This window comes from Felis catus, chromosome X (genome assembly GCF_018350175.1).
Source record: "Felis catus isolate Fca126 chromosome X, F.catus_Fca126_mat1.0, whole genome shotgun sequence".
Taxonomy (NCBI): Eukaryota; Metazoa; Chordata; class Mammalia; order Carnivora; family Felidae; genus Felis; species Felis catus.
The window spans coordinates 88,346,403-88,366,247 of NC_058386.1; the positions used below are offsets into that span (position 1 = coordinate 88,346,403).

Genomic DNA, 19,845 nt, shown 5'->3' on the forward strand with positions numbered 1-19,845 from the left:
CTCAAAAAGAATGTGTATTCTTCCGTTTTAGGATGAAATGCTCTGAATATATCTGCTAAGTCCATCTGGTCCTGTGTGTCATTCAAAGCCATTATTTCATGGTTTATTTTCTGCTTAGGTGATCTTTCCATTGTTGTAAGTGGGATGTTAAAGTCCCTTATTATTATTGTATTATTATCAGTGAGTTTCCTTTTATTATTGATTGATTTATATGTTTGGCTGCTTTCAAGTTGGAGGCATAATATTTACAATTGTTAGGTCTTCTTGATGGATAGACCCCTTAATTATGGTACAATTCCCTTCTTCATCTCTTGTCACAGTCTTTGTTTTAAAATCTAGTTTGTTTGATGTAAGTATGGCTACTCTGGGTTTATTTTGGCAGCCATTACCATGATAGATGGTTCTCTATCTCACTTTCGACATGCAGGTGTGTTTAGGTCTAAAATAGGTCTTTTGTAGGCAGCATATTGATGGATCTTGTTTTTTTTCTCCTCCATTCTGATACCCTATATCTTTTGATTGAAGCATTTAGTCCATTTACATTCAGAGTGATTATTTAAAGGTATGAATTTAGTGCCATTATATTACCTGTAGAGTTGGCATTTCTGGTGATGCTCTCTGGTTCTTTCTAGCCTTTGTTGCTTTTCATCTTTTTTTTTTACCCCCCCCCCTTAAAATTTCGTGTAGGGTTGGTTTAGTGGTCACAAACTCCTTTAGTTTTTGTTTGGGAAACTCTTGATCTCTCCTTCTATTTTGAATGACAACCTTGTTGGAGAGTATTCCTGGCTGCATATTTTTTCCATTCTGCATATTGAATATATCTTGCCTCCTTTCTCACTTGCCAAGTTTCTTTGGACAGATCTGCTGTGAACCTGATCTGTCTTCCCTTATAAGTTTAAGGACTTTCTTTCCACTTTCTGCTTTCAGGATTCTTTCCTTGTCTGTGTATTTTGTGAAGTTGACTATGATATGTCTGGGTAATGTCCAGCTTTTGTTGAATTTAATGGGAGTTCTCTGTGCTTCTTTGATTTTGAGGTCTGTGTCCTTCCCCAGATTAGGGAAGTTTTCAGCTGTAATTTGCTCACATAAAACCTCTGCCTCTCCTCTTTCTTCATCTTCTGGGACTCCTATGATATTAATGTTTTTATGTCTTAATAAAATCACTGAATTCCAAGTCTGCCTTCATGATCCCTGACCTTTGTTTCCCTCTTTTCAGCTTTATTATATTTCATAATTTTATCTTCTATATCGCTAATTCGCTCCTCTGCCTCATCCATCCTCGTTTTTATGGCCTCCATATGGGTTTGCATTTTGGTTATAGCATTTTTCATTTTGGCCTGACTAGATTTCAGTTCTTTTATCTTTGCAGAAAGGGATTCTCTTGTGTTGTCTATGCTTTTTTCAAGCCCAGCTCGTATCCTTATAATTGTTGTTTTAAATTCTGGTTCAGACATCTTACTTATATCTGCATTGACTAAATCCCTGGCTGTCATTTCTTCCTGTTCTTTCTTTTGAGGTGAATTCCTCTATCTTGTCACTTTTAAGGAAGAAAAACACAATAAAAATAATAATGAAATGAAATCAAAATTTAAAAATTAAAAAAATCAGATAAAGGAAGTTAGATGCTAAGCGTGTTTTGCTCTGCTTTGATCTGTTTAAGAGAAGCTTGGTAGAAAAAAAAGAAGAGAGAAAAAAGATTTAAAATTTTAAAAGTAAAAAATAATAAAATAAATTAAAGATCAAATAAGATAAAAAATGTTGCTTGTTCTGTATCCAAAAACAAAAGAAAAACAACAAAAAAACGGAAGCAACAACAAAACAAATGAACAAGCAAACAAAAAAAAAAACCCCACATGAAGGTAGATCCAGTTTCCCCTAGAGCTGAAACTTTGCAGCAGTCTATGGTCAGTAGACTAAGTCCTTGGAAAGGATTTGTGCTGGTCTTATGGGGGGAGGGACCTGCTGTTCTGATTCTCAGGCCCACTTGCCCTAGTGGAGATGTGCCTGAGTGTGCAGGTGGTCAGGGCTTTGGTATGTTATCTCTGTTCTCCACTTGGTGGCGCTGTTTAGCCCACTGAGGTCGATCAGTGTTGGTGGGCTAATGGTGAAAATGGTTTCATCCCTCTCTCAAGTCTCCGGAATGGGAAGTTCGTGCCCTTGTAGGCACACTATCAGTCACCTCTGACACCTCCTGTGTCCCTGGCTTCCATCAGCTCCCCATCTCCCTCTTATCTGTGTCCAAGCTGTCTGCCTACCAGGCTGTGCCCCTCTCCAGAGTTTTATCTCAGGTGTGGCTGTGTTTCAAAATCCCACACCTCACAGATCCCCGCTGTTCCAACCCACGGTCTCTGCACACTGTGGCCAGTGCACACTGTGGCCAGCTTGTCCCAGAAATGGTCGTGCTACCACACAGTGGCAACAGCTCAGAGTTTATGGTAAATTGCAACACACAACCGGCTCCAGGGTTTGTTGCTCTCAGCTGGTGTCTTTGTTCCTACAGAGGTGAACATGACATGGCAGCTTGATGACATGCCCGCTGGGTCTTTTGCCAGAGGAGAGGCCGTATCACCTCTATCAAATGCAGTCCAAGCAGGTGAACCGCTTCTCTCTGTGTCACCCAGGGGATCCTCAGACCATGCTGTCCGCTGCCGGTGCTCTGCCCTCCTTCCTCGCTAGAGCACCACTAGGGGCTGGGCTCTGAAACTTCAGACTTTGTGCTCCACTGTTTACAAAAAAACTGGCAGTATTGAAACCCTCTCCCTTTTCCCCTGTCAATGGTTTTGGGGAACTGTTTTCTCATGCAGTCTCCTGTGTGTGTCTTCACTCTTTCTCTCTAGCTGCTTTCAGGGGCAGTGCTTTCTTGTGCAAACCTGACGCCCTGCTCAATCTCCCCCTCTCTCTTTCTGCTTTCCATGAAAATGGCTCCCTCCTCTGTGGCACCGGCCTCTTCTCTCCCCCAATTCACCTCTCCGCACCATGTACCTGCTGCATTCTCTCCCTCAAATTATGGATTGTTCTGCTAATCCCCAGATCGATTTCCTAGGTGTTCAAAATGGTTTGATGTTGATCTAGGTATGTTCCAGGGACGAGACAAGCCCAGGGTCCCCTTACTACTCTGCCATCTTAACTCTTCCTCCTGGTGTTTTTTTTCTTTTATGCTTTTTTGTGCTTCTACAATAACCATGCATTCCTTTTTGTATTAATCTTACAATAAGAAAAATATAAACTTTTTGATGTTCTAGAGCCCTTTTCTGACTAATTTATCTCCAGTCAGTAATGAATTTCCCTTCTGGATAATTCTGCAACTCTTCTACTTTGCAACAAATCTGAAAATTTCTCAGATGGTTTCCTTTTGCACTTCTTCATCCCTGCACCATATTTATTTTATGTAACCCCTACAGACTTGGTTTCCTGGATTTACTGCCATCTTCTGTGGTAAACTCTTGATGTCAGTATGTTTAAACCTCGTTTCTTCTCTGATAAGCTTTTTACCTTTACAGGAAAGTAATTGATTGCATTACCATATATGACAAATTCAGAATGGTTTGTGGTTTTCCACTCACATCTTACAGGTTTTCTCCTGTTTGTGGGTACTGTGAATTTAGTATCATTAAATTAAGTTAGTTTTCTCTAGATAATTTTTTGATCTTTTTGAATCTCAACCATGTCTTTGCTTGAAAATTCACTCATCTTTCATTCTTGTTCAATTGCAGGGGGAGAGAGGGTTTCCAGGTTTGGAAGGCCATCCGGGTTTGCCTGGATTTCCAGGTCCAGAAGGGCCTCCAGGGCCTCGGGGACAAAAGGTATGTACCAGGTTGCCATCCAGTAATACTAGAGGCATTAAGTCATCTTAAATGTGGGACTAGGTATCAAGTCAACTAAAAATATATCTAAATAAAATAATAGGATAGCTGAGAGTCTATATTTTGTTGTTGGTTTAAAAAACTGAATATTACTGTCATATTCAAATGGTTTTGGAAGATGCTGCTAATTGTATGTAGTTATTGGTATCCTTAACAAAAACTGAATTTTGTCAGGAGCTCAGCTGAGCTGGAGAGAGCTAAACTGCCAGGTGTCAGAGTAGCTGATTAAGGCAACAAGCCAAAATGAAAGGAATAGTCAAACCTTTTACTGTGACAGTGTGATAAACAAAATGTTTAACTAGAAAAAGCACCAACTTCCCCCACTGTCCTATTTTTCCCCATGGAACTGTACCAGTGAGGATCTTGCCTTGGACGGCCAAGAGGAAGTTGAGGGCTGTGTTGAGGCTAGTCTGTTCTGCTTCCAAAACTGAAGTAGTGTCGTTGATGAGTTAAATAATGGTCAAAGACAGGTTGTACATAACTTGCTGTAATTGAATGACCCTGAGTAGGAAAATTTGCCTGGAGCATACACATGAATAGAATCAATACCACCATGTGACAGTTCTCCTCACTAACCAGAACACCTGGTTTTGGAATTCCCCTCTTACTCTGTTTAGTTTGATATGCTCAATAGGAGAGACTGTCTTGAATATTTGGCAGTCTGTTATCAATTCCCTGTAGGTACGTGTTACATTGGTAGGAATGTTGAAGGCCAGGCTTTTACCAAATAATAATACCCCAAGGGAGACACACACACACACAGTGCTGGTAGTATAAAAGCCGTTGATTGCCATGGGAGTCAGCCAGCCCAAAGTTCCTTCTGGTGGGAAGGGTACTTAAGTGGAATTGGAAAATTTGTGTCAGGTGGGCACAGGTATAGGGGAGGAGGAAACCACCACTATGGAGGTCAAAATAGCCCTAGTGGCAGATCTCATTTCCCTTTTCCCAGATGCTTCAGTTAATCCCATCTCAGACAGAAGAAATTTGACACGTGAGGAGGCATTTTGTTTCTGTAGTGTCAGAGTCCAACTGTGGCAACACATCAGGTCCACTGTGATACTGTTGAGGTATCTGAGGTACTAAAATGTTTCATGTTTAGAGACATGTCCATTTGTTGTATTCAGTGGCACAGCAGTAAGGTGTTTACCTATAGGGTTGGACGGTGGGTGGCATATTCAGCAGTTTGTCAAATTCAGAGTCGTGGCAACTACCTGGGACAGGTATATCAGTGACTTTGGTGAGGTAGATGTCACATAGGCTGTTCTGTGGGAGAGAAAGATGAGAGGATAGGTTCATACACCCTTTCTTTCCTATGTGCAGGCTCATGGATCCAAAGGTACTGTTTTCCTATCAGTTGGGAAGACTTTTCCCCATTGACTGCTGCGTAGGCAATCTCTCCTATACCATAAGCAAGGATATCACCCTATGTGCATGTTACGATAGGGAATCAAAGAGATAATAGTGAATGCTAAGATTGGGAGAAGTTTCTGGGTTTTCTAAAAATAGTTCTTTTGGTTGATTGCCCTTTACCATCTATATTAGGTAGACTGGTGAACTGACCATGAAAGGGGCCAGTTCTGTTTTTTGCCTGGAAATGAAAAGTACTTTAAAAACCTTTTTTTTCCCTAATTTTATTTCATCTAATAGTGGTACATTATGTCATTAGAGCATTAAGGAGATCAAATGGATACTCATCAAGTCTTTCCAATAAAGGAGGAAATTAATTTAAATACATAAATACTCGTAAACACTTAACTGTATCAGAGCATAGATTGTTGGGGTGTGCTTGGGCATGATCTCTGAGGAAGTGACAGTATATCAAGGTAGTCTTGTTAGATTCAAGAGCAGAAGGGACCTGCACTAAATTTTCTGAGTAGAACTTTACACTAAGGAAAAAGCAAGACTCTAAATGACTGCCTAGAAGTTAAGTAGATGGGGCACTTAGCAGAATTTCTTATGTCTAATGAAGTGCAAACACAGCAGATTATTTCTTGTGCACCCAAGAGTGGCACAGAAGTAGCAGCTGGATCTGAAAGAGTCAAGTGGATGGAACTGAGCACTAACTCAGCAGTAATGCATGTGTCCTACTGGCATGGGACATCTCAATGAATTCTAGCTTGGACTGGACTATCTCACTCCTCAACATCTCAGAACTCCTTAAGCTCTCCATAATTTAGACACAGCCTTATAAAAATGAGATGGGGATTTCAAGCAACTGAGATTAAATTTCAGTCATGTTAGTGAAGTGTTCAGTCATGTTAGCTTTGAAATAGAAATTACTTTGAACCATAATAAAATAAAGATACATTTCTTGCACCTGAGTTTACCCAGGTGAATTATGGGCTGAATTTCTTGTGCACCATGCTTGCTGAAAGGTGGCACTTTTAATAAAGATTTGCGGCAGATTAAAAAAGTTAACTACCTTAGAATCCCTTTGAAATAATTTAGCATTAACTAGAACTATTGTACATTAGTATAACAGCTTTTAATGGTGTGATTGTATGCATTTTAGATTTAGAAATTAGTCCAGTCTTTTGCTGTGGTTCCATTTCAGTATCTGTACAATGAAAAGGTTGGACTACTTTCTAAACTTTTGGGATTCTAAATTTGAAGAGCTTTGTACCTCTATCTCCAGTCTCATTTTGTGCTTCCCAATGCAGCTGAATTTGTACTTTATAATTTTTATGTGATTGGGTGTTCTAGTACATGCATATATGTTGGCATATATGCTCAGTCAAAAATTTGGTAGGATTGTTTTTTAATATGTATATTCTTTTTTAAATTTTTAACATTTATTAATTTTTGAGAGAAAGAGAGACAGCCCAAGTGGAGGAAGGGCAGAGAAAGAGGGAGACACAGAATCTGAAGCAAGCTTCAGGCTCTGAGCTGTCAGCACAGAGCCTGACGTGGGTGTTGAACCCACAAACTGTGAGATCATGACCTGAGCTGAAGTCAGACACTTAACCAAATGAGCCACCAAGGCTTCCCAATATATATTCTTATATATGAAAGTAAAGATATATAAAACAAATACATGTATAGATTGTATATATAAAAATTTACAAAGGATTTCTTTATTCTTAAAAATAAAATTAAATTAATTTTTGATAATATATTCACTTACACAAAATAAATAAACATAGGAAAGTACATTGTGAAAAAGATTTCCTTTCCACCTGTATCCATTAGCCACTGACTTCTACATATCCCTAACAGATACTAATTTCTAGTACTTTCTTGTGAATATGCTCAATAATTTTTATGGATATTCACACAGATACAAATATATACATGCACATACATGCTTATATACACACAGACGCACTTTTACCTACGTTTGTTTATAAACTGGTAGCATATTAAACATGTTTGGCCTTTGTTTTTCACTTAATATATATTGTAGACATCTCATGTCAGTACACACAGAATTTCCTCATTATCTTTTATAACTTGATTGTATTCCACTGCATGTATAAACCATAATTTATTAAGCCAGTCCCCTATTGATGATTAGTTAAATAATTTTCAGTTTTTTGCCACTACAAACAGTGCTGCTAAGATGTATAATTTTAATAGACTTCCTTTCCCCAACAGGGGATTATCTCTGTAAGATTATCATAAGGAGGGTACATGTTTTTATGTATTTTTATGGATATTGCCAAATTGCCCCCCAAGAAGTTATATGATTTATCCTTGGTTTGGCAATATACAGGAAGATCAATTTCCCTATAGTTTCACCAACCCTATTATGAGACTTGACTTTTTGTCAATCTGATAGATGAAAATGGTCTTTCAATGCTTTTAGATTGCATTTCTCTTATTAAGAGTGAGATTAAGGATCTTTTCATAGGTATAAGAATCATTTGTGTTTTCTGTGAACTGTCTTCATATCATTTGCCCATTTTTCTACTGTATTATTGGTAATTTTATATGTTAATGAGCTATTTATACATTAGGGAGATTACCCTTGGTCTGTGAGTTGCAGTTATTTCCCCTAGGTGGTCATGTCTTTGCTGAGTATGTGCGTGTGTGTTTATTTTTGTATATCTGTGTTTTTCAGGGATCCTTTATGGCTTTTGAATTTTGAGTAGGAAATGCCTTCCCCACTGTAAGATTATAAAATAATTTTCGCATGTTTTATCCAAGTATATTAATAGTTTCATTTCATGTAAATATTTTATCTATTTCTAATTCATCCTGGTGTGCGGTTTGTGATGTAAGTTCCATGTTTATTTTTTTACAAATGTCCTCACAAGTATGTCCCAATGTAAACTTCCCCATTGATTTGCAGTGCCACTTTCATTATAAACCAAAATCATGTGAATATACGCACTTGTTTTAGACCTTCCATACTCTTCCAATGATATGTTTATTCAAATGTCAGAACCAAACTATTTTAATTATTGATGTATTATGCTGTATTTTTGTATCTGACAGCGCTAGCGTCCCCTTACTGCTCTTTTTTCCCCCAGAATTTTCCTGAATGTTCTTGCTTATTTATTTTTCCATATGAACTTTAGAGACACCTTATCTAGTTGTCTTTTCAAAACTCATGTTATTTCTGTTTATTGTGTCAAATTTTAACTAAATTTATTGAGAATTGGTCATTTTTTATGTTGACTCCTATTATCCAAGAACATGGAATGCCTTTCCATTTGTTCTTATTTCCCATTTTGAACTTCAGAAACGTTTTAACCTTTTCTTCTTATGAATCTTGCACATCTCTTAAGTTTATCCCCAGATATTTTATCCTGCTTTTGCTACTGTAAACTGTATATTTTATTCCATTATGTTTTCTAACTGGTAGTTGGTATATAAGAAAGCTATTTATTTTCTCATATTAATTCTGTGTACAGTTATCTTCCTGAGTTACCTTATTGATTATAGTGGTTTTCATGTAATTTTCTTGGGTTTCCACTCATACAATCATTTATTTGCTTTTAGTGGTAGTTTTGCCTCATCCTTTCCAATTTTTGTACCTCTATTATCTGTCTCTTATTTAACCATGTTGGTTAGTACAACCAGTACAACATTAAGGAATCTTTGTCTTATACCTGCCTTTTGTGGAAAGACCCAAAAAGATTCATTAAGCAGTCTTCTCCTTGTTTTAAAATAGAATTGGATTGAGGAGGGCACCTGTTGGGATGATCACTGGGTGTTGTATGGAAACCAATTTCACAATAAATTTAATATTTAAAAAAATAAAATAAAATAAAATAAAATTGGATTTACTTTAATCTCCTTAGAGATGAGTCTGTTGTGGAAAGAGATTATTAAACTTTTTAAAAAGTTAAGGATAGTAGACAGAATAATGCCCATCCCCTAATTGATGTCCATGACCTGATCCTCAGGATTTGTGAATATGTTAGTTTATATAGACAAGCAAAATTAAGATTGCAGATGAAATTAAATTTGCTTATCAGCTGGTCTTCAACCACAGAGATTATTCTGGATTATCTAGGTGGGCCCAGTATAATCACAAGAGTCCTTTAAATGTGGAAGAGGGAGGCAGAAGAATCAGTGTAGGAGTGATGTAGTGTTAGAAAGATTCATTCAACCATAGCTGGCTTTGAAGATTGAAGAGCTGAGGAAGGCTGGCTGTTCTAGAAGCTGGAAGAAACGAAATGGATTTATCATCCTAGAACCTCCAGAAAGCAACAGTGTTCTGCCACCGAGACCACTGTCATACTTCTGACTTCCAGAACAGTAAGGTTGTGTTGGTTTAAGCCACTAAGTTTGTAGTAATTTATAAAAACAGCATAAGAAACTAATATACCAGGTAACCCTTTTCCCAAATGAAGCTTTTCCTGGAAGCCCCACATAAAACATAAAAACAAAGCTGCGCTGATTGAAAGCGGGTAGTGACATAAGCATCAAGGAACCCCCAGTGGAGCCTCTAAGGTTGTGAGTTGTGTGATTTAGAAACCACTTGTGTAAAGCAAGATGTCTCAGTTTAATAAAATCTGTCTAAACGCTTCAGGTGGTGGCCTACTAGCTTATATGTTCCACTGAAATTCCCATCTTTTGGAGCAGAATTGGGTTTTCTTTATTCTAAAAAACTAGTTAATAAAAACTTAGTGAAACAAAACCTCAAATTCTCAGCAATGCAATTGTAACTAGAAATGGGTAAATAGATTAACACACATGTGGTCAGCCTCTTTTGTTTACAGTCAACAGAAGAAGCTAGAAAGGAGTGTCTGGTTTGTTCTTGTTCTTTCCTAAGCTCTTCCTGTAGAAAGTGCCTTATAAAACAAAGCAAAGGTTTAGAACAGCAAACTCAAGAGCAGCACGTACTTAGGCTCAGATGATGTCATTTATTACCAGCATGGCAGCAGATTGACATAATATAGAACTGCCTGGGGCACCTGGGTGGCTCAGTTGGTTGAGTGGTTGAGCATCTGACTTTGGCTCAGTTCATGATCTCAGGGTTCATGCGTTGGAGCCCTGCATCAGGCTCTCCACTATCAGCGCAGAGCCCACTTGGGATCCTCTGTCCTCCTCTCTCTCTGCCCCTTCCCCACTTGCACTCTCTCTCTCCCAAATATAAAACATTAAAAGAAGATATAATAAAATTTTAAAAATAATGTTTAAAAAATATATAGAAAATGCCCAGATTTTCAGCTTGTATTTTCCTTATGCATAAATGATTTGAGGAGTATCACTACCACTACATCTTTGTCTTGTATGATTTTCATAATTAATTTTACAAGTCAGGTACAAAGTTTCTATTACATATCAGCAGTTTTCTTAGTAAATAAAGACCTTTCTTACTTTTTTATAGATTTTTTAATGTTTTATTTTTATTTTTGAGAGAGAGACAGAATGCAAATAGGGGAGGGTCAGAAAGAGAGGGAGACACAGAATCCAAAGCAGGCTCCAGGCTCCAAGCTGTCAGCACAGAGCCCAACGCGAGGCTTGAACTCACAAGCTGTGAGATCATGACCCCAGCTGAAGTCAGAAGCACAACCAACTGATCCACCCAGACACCCCAAGACCTTTCTTATTTTCTATATGATAAAAAATAAGGTGCTTTCAGTCTCAATAATAAATGCTTCTTCCTTGGGTAAGTAAGTTTCTCACTTTCACAAAGATTCACAAAAATTTAAGGCTCTTATTGTCATAATCTAAAATTAGTTATTTGAGGGTTATTTTTGGAGGAACGAGAACTAAATCTGTTGTATTTTTCAGGGTGATGATGGAATTCCAGGGCCACCAGGACCAAAAGGGATCAGAGTAAGTGATATTGGCTGTATATCAAATGTTTTGTTGGTCAAGACAGAGAAAAAGCAAATGAAGTGTTATGAGACAACTGGAAAAGATTCCTATTAAAATGAAAAAAGAAATAGTTTTTAAAAAGTTAAAGGTAAGAATTGGCATATGCCTACAATTAGCCTTTCTTTATTATTTTGGCAGTTATCTATATATCCAGGTGTCTATTTAAACTAATGTACCAAATTTTTAAATTACTTTATGTGGACAAGAAATACAAAAGTGCTAAATCCTAGCAATTTGTCAATTTATTAAAAATATGGATATCTTACAACTGACTTAAACATAACTTCCCAACCTTGTGATCATCTCAGTCCTCTGGGTTCAGAGGGCCAATCACTGCAGGTTGTATATCCTTCCCAGTGTACTATGTACAAATATTATAACTTTCTTTGTGTATCTTGAAGACTGTCAGTTTGGGAAGCACTAATTTAAACCACTGTGTTAAAAAAAATAACTACTTTGGGGGCACCTGGGTGGCTTGGTCGGTTAAGTGTCGAACTCTTGGTTTTGGCTCAGGTCGTGATCTCACAGTTTGTGAGTTTGAGCCCCGTCTTGGGCTCTGTGCTAAGAGTGTGGAGCCTCAATATTCTCTCTCCCTCTCTCTGCCCTTCCCCTGCTTGCTTTCTCTGTCTCTCTGAAAATAAATCAATAAGCTTAAAAGAAAACTACCTTGGAAGTATACAATGTTTTCTCAATTCTAAGATGTATACTTTTTCATTTTAATGTTCTGAAAATCAGGATGTGTCTCAAAATGGAAGTACACATTTAGTGTAATTTTTCTGAAAAGCTTTCAGGTAGAAATATATCTTTCAGTGTGTTTTAGACCTGGGAGGAAACTATAGTTCAAAAATAGTCCTGGGTTTTAACTTTTCTGAGCCTCAGTTTCTCATTTGTTAAATTAGAGAGTCAAAGATGCCTTTTAGCTCTAAAATTCTGTGTTCATAGATTGATGAGTATACTTATACAAGTATAAAGTACATGGGTGATGACATAGCATGTCTGTTTATGTGACAAAGACAGTTAAAACATTCTGATCCCTTGATCTCCAAAAATTTAGTGGATGTACAAATTTTACGTAAACACTAAAACATCCTATTTGCTTTATACTTCTTAACAACATGTAGCTTACCTTATGTGCTACTCATGCCTGGTGTTTGTAAGGACCTGGAAAATCAGGGAAGAAACTCAAAACCCTTGGTTTTATTAGCAGATGTGTTTCTGTGTTATTGTGTAATAAGTGGATAGCAATAGACTATTGAAGCTTTTCCTAAGAATCATAATATATCTCATAAATAACTACAGCTACCATTAACTATGTCATAAGCTCTTCTGAGACTCAAAAAAAAAATTGTCCATTCTCTCAATTCCCTTTGCAAGTGTCTAGCAGTGCCTGAGTAGTCCATGTCCCTCAACTAGAACTTCAGAAGTACTTACGAATAGGTAGCCTGATAGGTCCTGCATCCTTATGTCTCAGCTCAGAGGCAACTCTTGACATGCAAATTTTAAAAGATTTATTATTATGGAAATTTTTAAGCATACCCAAATGTACAGAGATTATAATACAATGAACCTCTATGTACCCATCACTCAGCTTCAAAAGTTAGCAACAGTTTGACAAATTTGTTTCATCTATCCCCCCACCCCCCCCCCACACACACACTATTTTTTTGGAATATTTTTGGGTAAATCCCTCATATCAGCCATTCCACCAATGAATACATATTTCAATATGTTACTCCAACTGATAACCACATAACTGCTATACTATTATTACACCTCAAAAGATTAGCAATAATTTTTCAAATATACTTGAAAACTCAGTCCTTATTCAGATTTCCTCAGTTGTCTCAAAGATGAATGTCTTTTTACAATTGGTTTGTTCAAGCTTCACATATTGCATTTGGTTTCTATGTTTCTTAAAACTCTTTTATTATGCTATTAGAGAAACTGGGTCATTTGTATTCTACTGCATTCTACATTCTTGTTTAATGTTTATTTTTGAGAGGGAGAGACACAGAGTGGGAGCGGGGGAGGGGCAGAGAGAAAGAGGGCAACACAGAATCTGAAGCAGGCTCCAGACCACAAGCTGTCAGTGCAGAGCCCAACGTGGGACTTGAACCCATGAACTGTGAGATTGTGACCTGAGCCAAAGTTGGACACTTAACCAGCTGAGCCACCCAGGCACCTACATTCCACATTCTTGATCTGATTGTTTCTTCATGATGTCATTTAAATTGTTCCTCTGTCCCCAATATTTCCTACAGACTGGAGGTTGCCTTGCAAGAGGCACTAACTAGAGAACTTTCTGGGGATATAGAAACAGCTGTGCACTTAAGATTTGTGCATTATACTATACATAAATTATACTGCAAAAAATTAAAGAAAACATAAAAAAAGAATACTTTGTATGTAGTGCTGTGTATTTACTATTGAATTACATCTTCTTGCACAAATATCTGTTATCCCACTTTTTTGTATTAAGTTTGATCAGTGGTTCAGTATATGAGCCTGATTTTGCCAACAAAATTTCCCCCATCAACTTTTGATCCAGTGGTTTAGTAGTCATTGATGATCTTTGCCTAGATCTACTTTTTTGTTCAGAGGTGCAAAATGGAGATTTTAAAAATTCTATGAATCTTTTATCAGCTAGAATTCTAATTTTCAGCTGGAATTGTAATGGGGCAATGAATTATTCTAATAGGGTAATGAGTTAGTACACCAGCAATTTTGAGTGATGGTCAGGAAGGTTTATAGAATTTGTTATCATTATAAACATGTGGAATTTATGTGGTTAAATCAATTTTACTCATTATTATTTTTGAAGCCAAAATTCTCCTATCTTTGGCCTGTGGGAGCCCCTTTAAGTCGGCTGGCCCCTCTCCTGTGTCCTGTTGACAAACTCTATTGACCTTTGGTAATTTCCTTGCTCTCTGACACAAGACTCTTCAGGCTCATTTTGTACATTTACTCTCCAAATCTGAAAGTGACCATATATCTGATTTTAGGTTCTTCTTTAGTGAAAGATGTGATTTAGATGCTACCATCTGGTGTTAGGGGTTTTCATGGTTACTGGTGGTCAGTTGATTTTATGTCTTTTCAGTTGACAAAATTAGGAAATATGTATTTTTTAAAGTGAAAAAATATCATGAGCTTATATTATTACTTCCAATTGAAATTTAAAATGAAAAGAGATCAGGGGCGCCTGGGTGGCGCAGTCGATTAAGCGTCTGACTTCAGCCAGGTCACGATCTCGCGGTCCGTGGGTTCGAGCCCCGTGTCGGGCTCTGGGCTGATGGCTCAGAGCCTGGAGCCTGCTTCCGATTCGGTGTCTCCCTCTCTCTCTGCCCCTCCCCCGTTCATGCTGTGTCTCTCTCTGTCTCAAAAATAAATAAATGTTAAAAAAAAAAATAAATAAAATGAAAAGAGATTTGTATACTTACTCTCCCTCACTTCACCACCTTTCCCTCCCTGTGATGAAAATCTTGTTTCCTAATAGCATTAATATAATTTGTTATTTTCTTTATCTTACAATATGCCTATGATAGCTTCAAAATAGCAATTTGCAAGTGAACAAAATAGCAATTTCAATTTTAATAGTAATAATAGAATTTTTAAATGCCATTAATTATTTCTTTGCTGTTCTTTTTTCCTCTTTGAATAGACTAATTTCACTAAGAAAGTGCAGTCAAAATATGTTTTAGAGGCACTTAAAGTAATTTTTTTCTTTGTATGGTTTATGTCAACAACTTGGTTTATATTAGGTTCACCAGTTTCAGTTTGTTTTCAATTTTTAATAATATTTTTACCTCTTCTAAATTTTTACCTTTAATTATTTAAAATATTTACATTGTTGTTTAACAGTGGTATAATCAGAGATGCTTCCCACCCATTCTTGCCATCCCCTAATTCTTTTTCCTCTTTCCCCCACAGGTAATCATTTTTACTATTTTTGGTATATCTTTTCATTGTTTTGTATCACCATCCTTCTCATAAAAATGTAGCATATTCTATACACTACTTATACTTCGTTTCTTTTACTTAATATTATGCCCTGGAGATAACTACACGTTTCAGTGTACATAGATTTTTCTCATTCTTTTTAGAAGCTGCATTGGCTAACATGTGGACGTACCATAATTTATTTAGTTATGTCCCTATAGTTTCTAGTGTTTAGCTATAATTATGGTTATATGGTCATTTCCAAACTTCAGTTATAACAGTGTTGCAGTCAATAACCTTTCAATTCTGATTTTGTTTCCTAATTTCTAGTGTACCTTTGGATAGGTTTTTAGAAATGGGTTGCTTCAAAGGGTAAAAATGTGTAATTTTGCTAGATATTTCAAATTTCTCTCCGTGGTGTTTGAATCCCATTAGCTATGTATAAGAGTACCTTTTCCCAGAGCCTCACCTACAAAGAATATTGTCAAACTTGTATTTTTGCCAATTCTGACAAGTAAATTTGATTGAAGAATTTTTGGAGTGATCACATTGATATTCTCAGGAGCAGATATATTTGCCACTTACCCATCCCCTGCTAAATTCAGTATTCATCACCAACCTGGCAGAACTGCTTTATCTTTTAGAAAAGACATTTCTTCCACTAATTTGCCTGCTCCTGCTAAGTGCAGTGAAGACAATGCTCCCTCAAATAGGAGTTGCTTCTATAGTTTCCCATAAAAGAGACTTTTAAACATGTGTAGGAGTTTTTTTCTATAGCAAGAATGAATGCTAATAATCAATGAGACACATTTGTTCATTGCTATTCTAAATGTAATTTTTATAATTCCTTTGGGTAGAATATAATTGTACTCGTACTGATTGTTGTTTGGTTCAAGGAATTTATTTCTAATTATAGGGTCCTCCTGGACTTCCTGGATTTCCAGGGACACCAGGTCTTCCTGTAAGTAGAATTTGGCTTCTTAATTGAAGATCCCTTAAAAAGTAATCTAAAAGAAATATTATACATGTGTTATATCTCTTTTCAAAGGGAATGCCAGGCCACGATGGAGCCCCAGGACCTCAAGGTATCCCAGGATGCAATGGAACCAAGGTAAGAGTTCTTCAACTTAATCTTAGGCAATATGCTTGATAAAAATAGATTTTAAAATTTGAAGAAATCAATATGAAGAATGTTGGCGATATAGTAGCTACAGGTCTAGAACATACATAGGATATGTTCTGAGTTAACATTTTCAATATATTAAAACATCAGTAATTCTTTAAACACGTGTATTCAGCTGTGATATTGCATTGGATTGAAAGTTATTTTATTGAATCCTGTTTTGACTTTAGTGTAAACTAGGGTGAAAGTTAAAAAGGAATTAGGATATATGTTTCAAATATTACATCAGTTGTTAAGAGTAATACTTGTGAGTGTCATTCATTAGCTTTGCCTTTTTTAAAAACTAGGTACAATGTAAGTTCTCAAAAATTCATGTTTAAAACATTTTTTTGACCTTGCCTAATAACATCCCTAAGAAAAATCCTAAAAATCTACCTATAATACAGCACATCAATTTTTACTATAAACTATTAGTATGAAAACAGAAATTCTTCCCTGTCGGCAAAAATGATGAATTTAACAATTTAAAAAGAAAAATAAAACTTTACATATGATAAAACATTTTTTCATGACCATTTTTCTTGTGTTTCATCAGCTGTTTGGGTTTATCATAAAGTGATAGCAAGGAAAAACAATGAGGAAAATTTGCTTTTTTGATAGTTTATATCGTATTCCCTTACTTTTTTCCTTTTCCTATATATTAATGCAATGTTATTATTTTCTGTATATGCTTTCAGCATTTTCCATTCTGCACATGATACTTTGTGGAACTGTTCATGAAATATCCTAGATTTTGTAGCTAATGGCATGTGTTAGATTTTATATAGGGTACATATTTAAAATAACTTGAACAAACTATTTTGTATCATGAAGGCTATATTTTGTGATAATTATTGTAGTATATACTTGAAGGCAATAAAGTTATTTTTACCTCCAACTTTTCTTCAAATCATGTGACCCTTACCAACACTACCACCAACAATAACAACAATAACAATAATAATAGCCAATAATAATAATAATAATAACAACAACAATAATAAATTTTTTATTTTGGATTTGTGAGGCTTACTTGTGTTCTTAATTTCAGCTGGGACAAACTTACCTGCGTGGAGTTAGTTTGCATGGAACATTGCTGTTAAAATGGGCTACATTCTTGTGTATATTCTGGTTACTTGTTTGTTTGCTTGCCAGCCTGCCTTGAGCAACAAACCACTAGCCAAAGTTGTAAATTTGAAAGACCAATGTGTCAACAATGTATATAGCATGCCATATCATTAAAGAGATCTTTTTCTTTTTTTTTGTAAAGCAGCATCTTAGCAGATGTCATGATTACTTTGTGTTTGAGGCCCCCAATTATGAGAGCAAAAAATGTTCTAGATGGATTCATTATGTATACTTTCAGATTAATTTTTTTTAATATTCTTTACTATGTAACTAATAGAATGAGCTCTAGAGATGGAATCAGAATATATGGGTTCTTTGGTTTTCTGTCTTCTAAACTTGATAGGCAGGCCACTTCCTTTCTCTCTGGGCCAATTTTTTCCATATGTAAAAAGTGATGGAGAGAGGAGTACTGGACAATAACTCAAAGGCACAGACCTGTAATAATTTTGCTCTTTTAAGCCTCTGACAAAGATGTCTCTAGGATTACCATGGCATGTAGGTATTAGAAAGGAGGTTGCATTGGGGTTCTTCTACAGCAATTTTAGCTTTTGTTTTCTAAACCAAATGTCTATATTACTACTTTACAATAGTGAGTGAGAAAAACTGGGTGCCTGGAAAACATAATGACCTGCAATTGCTAGAACTATTGCTATTATTGTCCTCTTGGTGATATTAATGGCATTCTCTCTTACCATCTTTTCCTCTTTACAAAAATAATTTGAAATAGTTTACAATAAAAGAATAATGCAATGGGGCAGTTAAAATAAGGATCTATATAATACATGGGCAGGAAATTGAGATAAATCATTAACTATTAAATGTGATGATGACCAGGAATCTGTGGTGTGATTGTCTCAAAATGGATTTGTCAGAAGAAAATGACTAGGGTAGAAGATCTTTTTCTTTATTTCTGATTGGGATTGATGAGTAGGGATAAAAGTATCTTAGAAGGTTGAATTGATATGGGCAGTTGACACTGAAGTAATTGGAAAGGGAAAGCTAATGAATTTTTGGCAATCTGGCATGTTTCAAAATGCCTTTTAACCAAAATCTTTTTAGTAAGTCATTGTTTGTTGGTATAGTTATGTTTTGTTTCTTGTTCCTCCATTACTCTTTCTTTTTAACTCCTTCTAGGGAGAACGTGGATTTCCAGGCAGTCCCGGTTTTCCTGGTTTACAGGGTCCTCCAGTAAGTTATAAAATTTAGGATTATAATGAACACAGGAATTGACAGAAGAAGCAGAAGGGTAGAAAGTGAGCTCAGTGTGTTCATGTGGAGCAAAGTTAGTACATTTTAAACTAGTAAACTATAAGAAGATTTTTAGGAAAAAAAAGTTGGTAGTATAGCTCTGTGCTGGGTAAATGTAAGGATTCCATTGTATTTCATATAAATGTCATCTCTAAGATACTTTGTACTTAGAATGACCCTACAGTAATCCACTCAACTGACTATTTGTAAAGTAGTATGTTCTTTTGCTCGATCCCCTCTCATATGTATAAAACAATCCTTTTCTTTTTAATAATAGGGACCTCCTGGGATCCCAGGTATGAAGGTAAGCATTCCATGCTAGGAAAGTAAACATTTTGAATAAAATATATGAAAAGCCTACAACTTCAATCAGATAATGTCTGTGACTTCTGTCTTAAAATGGATGTTTCTAGAAGTTGTGCAGGTACACACAAGCTACCCTTAAGTAATCTCCTTTGTTCCCATGGCTTTAAGTATCTTTTGTGTGCTGTTATACTTGTAAACGTGTATATAAGACTCAAATTTCTTTTCTGATCTTTCAATTCCCATTACCTTTTGATACAGTTGACCATTTGCTCCCTTTAGAAATGCTCTTTTCCCCTGACGTCTGTGACACTACCTTTTGGTGATTTTGCTTCTGTGTCTTTCTGGTCATCACAGTCTTCTATAAAAGCTCATTTTATTCTATGCAGCAGGTATCAGGACACAATTCTGACACGTTCTTCTATGCCTAGCAATATTCTTAATGTTCATGGTATTATTTACTACCCAGCTACTGGATAGTGAGTCTAAAGTAGACTTTTCTGGGGCGCCTGGGTGGCGCAGTCGGTTAAGCGTCCGACTTCAGCCAGGTCACGATCTCGCGGTCCGTGAGTTCGAGCCCCGCATCAGGCTCAGGGCTGATGGCTCAGAGCCTGAAGCCTGTTTCGGGTTCTGTGTCTCCCTCTCTCTCTGCCCCTCCCCCGTTCATGCTCTGTCTCTCTCTGTCCCAAAAATAAATAAACGTTGAAAAAAAAATTAAAAAAATAAATAAATAAAATAGACTTTTCTTCTGAGTTGGATGAATGTATTAAACTGGATCCCTGACTTCTACTCTTATATCCCCCAGACATTCAAATTAACACGTTCAATGTAGACCTAGACCCCCCCGAAACCTGAGAGTTAATATTTACGTCTTCTACAACTTCACACACCTCCTCATTCCATTCTATCACTAAATATTGTTAATGTGGC

General features: G+C 36.5%; 1 protein-coding gene across 7 annotated transcripts in view; it reads left to right on the forward strand.

Moving 5' to 3' along the window:
• Window positions 1-19,845, forward strand: part of COL4A5 (collagen type IV alpha 5 chain) — a 237,559-nt gene that overhangs the window by 109,278 nt on the left and 108,436 nt on the right. For 6 of the 7 annotated variants that reach the window (XM_023249437.2, XM_023249436.2, XM_023249434.2 and 3 more), the window contains exons 3-8: window positions 3,714-3,803; window positions 11,052-11,096; window positions 15,991-16,035; window positions 16,123-16,185; window positions 18,499-18,552; window positions 18,890-18,916. In XM_023249437.2, coding sequence (XP_023105205.2) covers window positions 3,714-3,803; window positions 11,052-11,096; window positions 15,991-16,035; window positions 16,123-16,185; window positions 18,499-18,552; window positions 18,890-18,916 — 324 coding nt within the window. Of the gene's footprint in view, window positions 1-2,500; window positions 2,594-3,713; window positions 3,804-11,051; window positions 11,097-15,990; window positions 16,036-16,122; window positions 16,186-18,498; window positions 18,553-18,889; window positions 18,917-19,845 lie in introns of those variants that run through there. The other variant, XM_045051366.1, reaches the window with a different exon arrangement.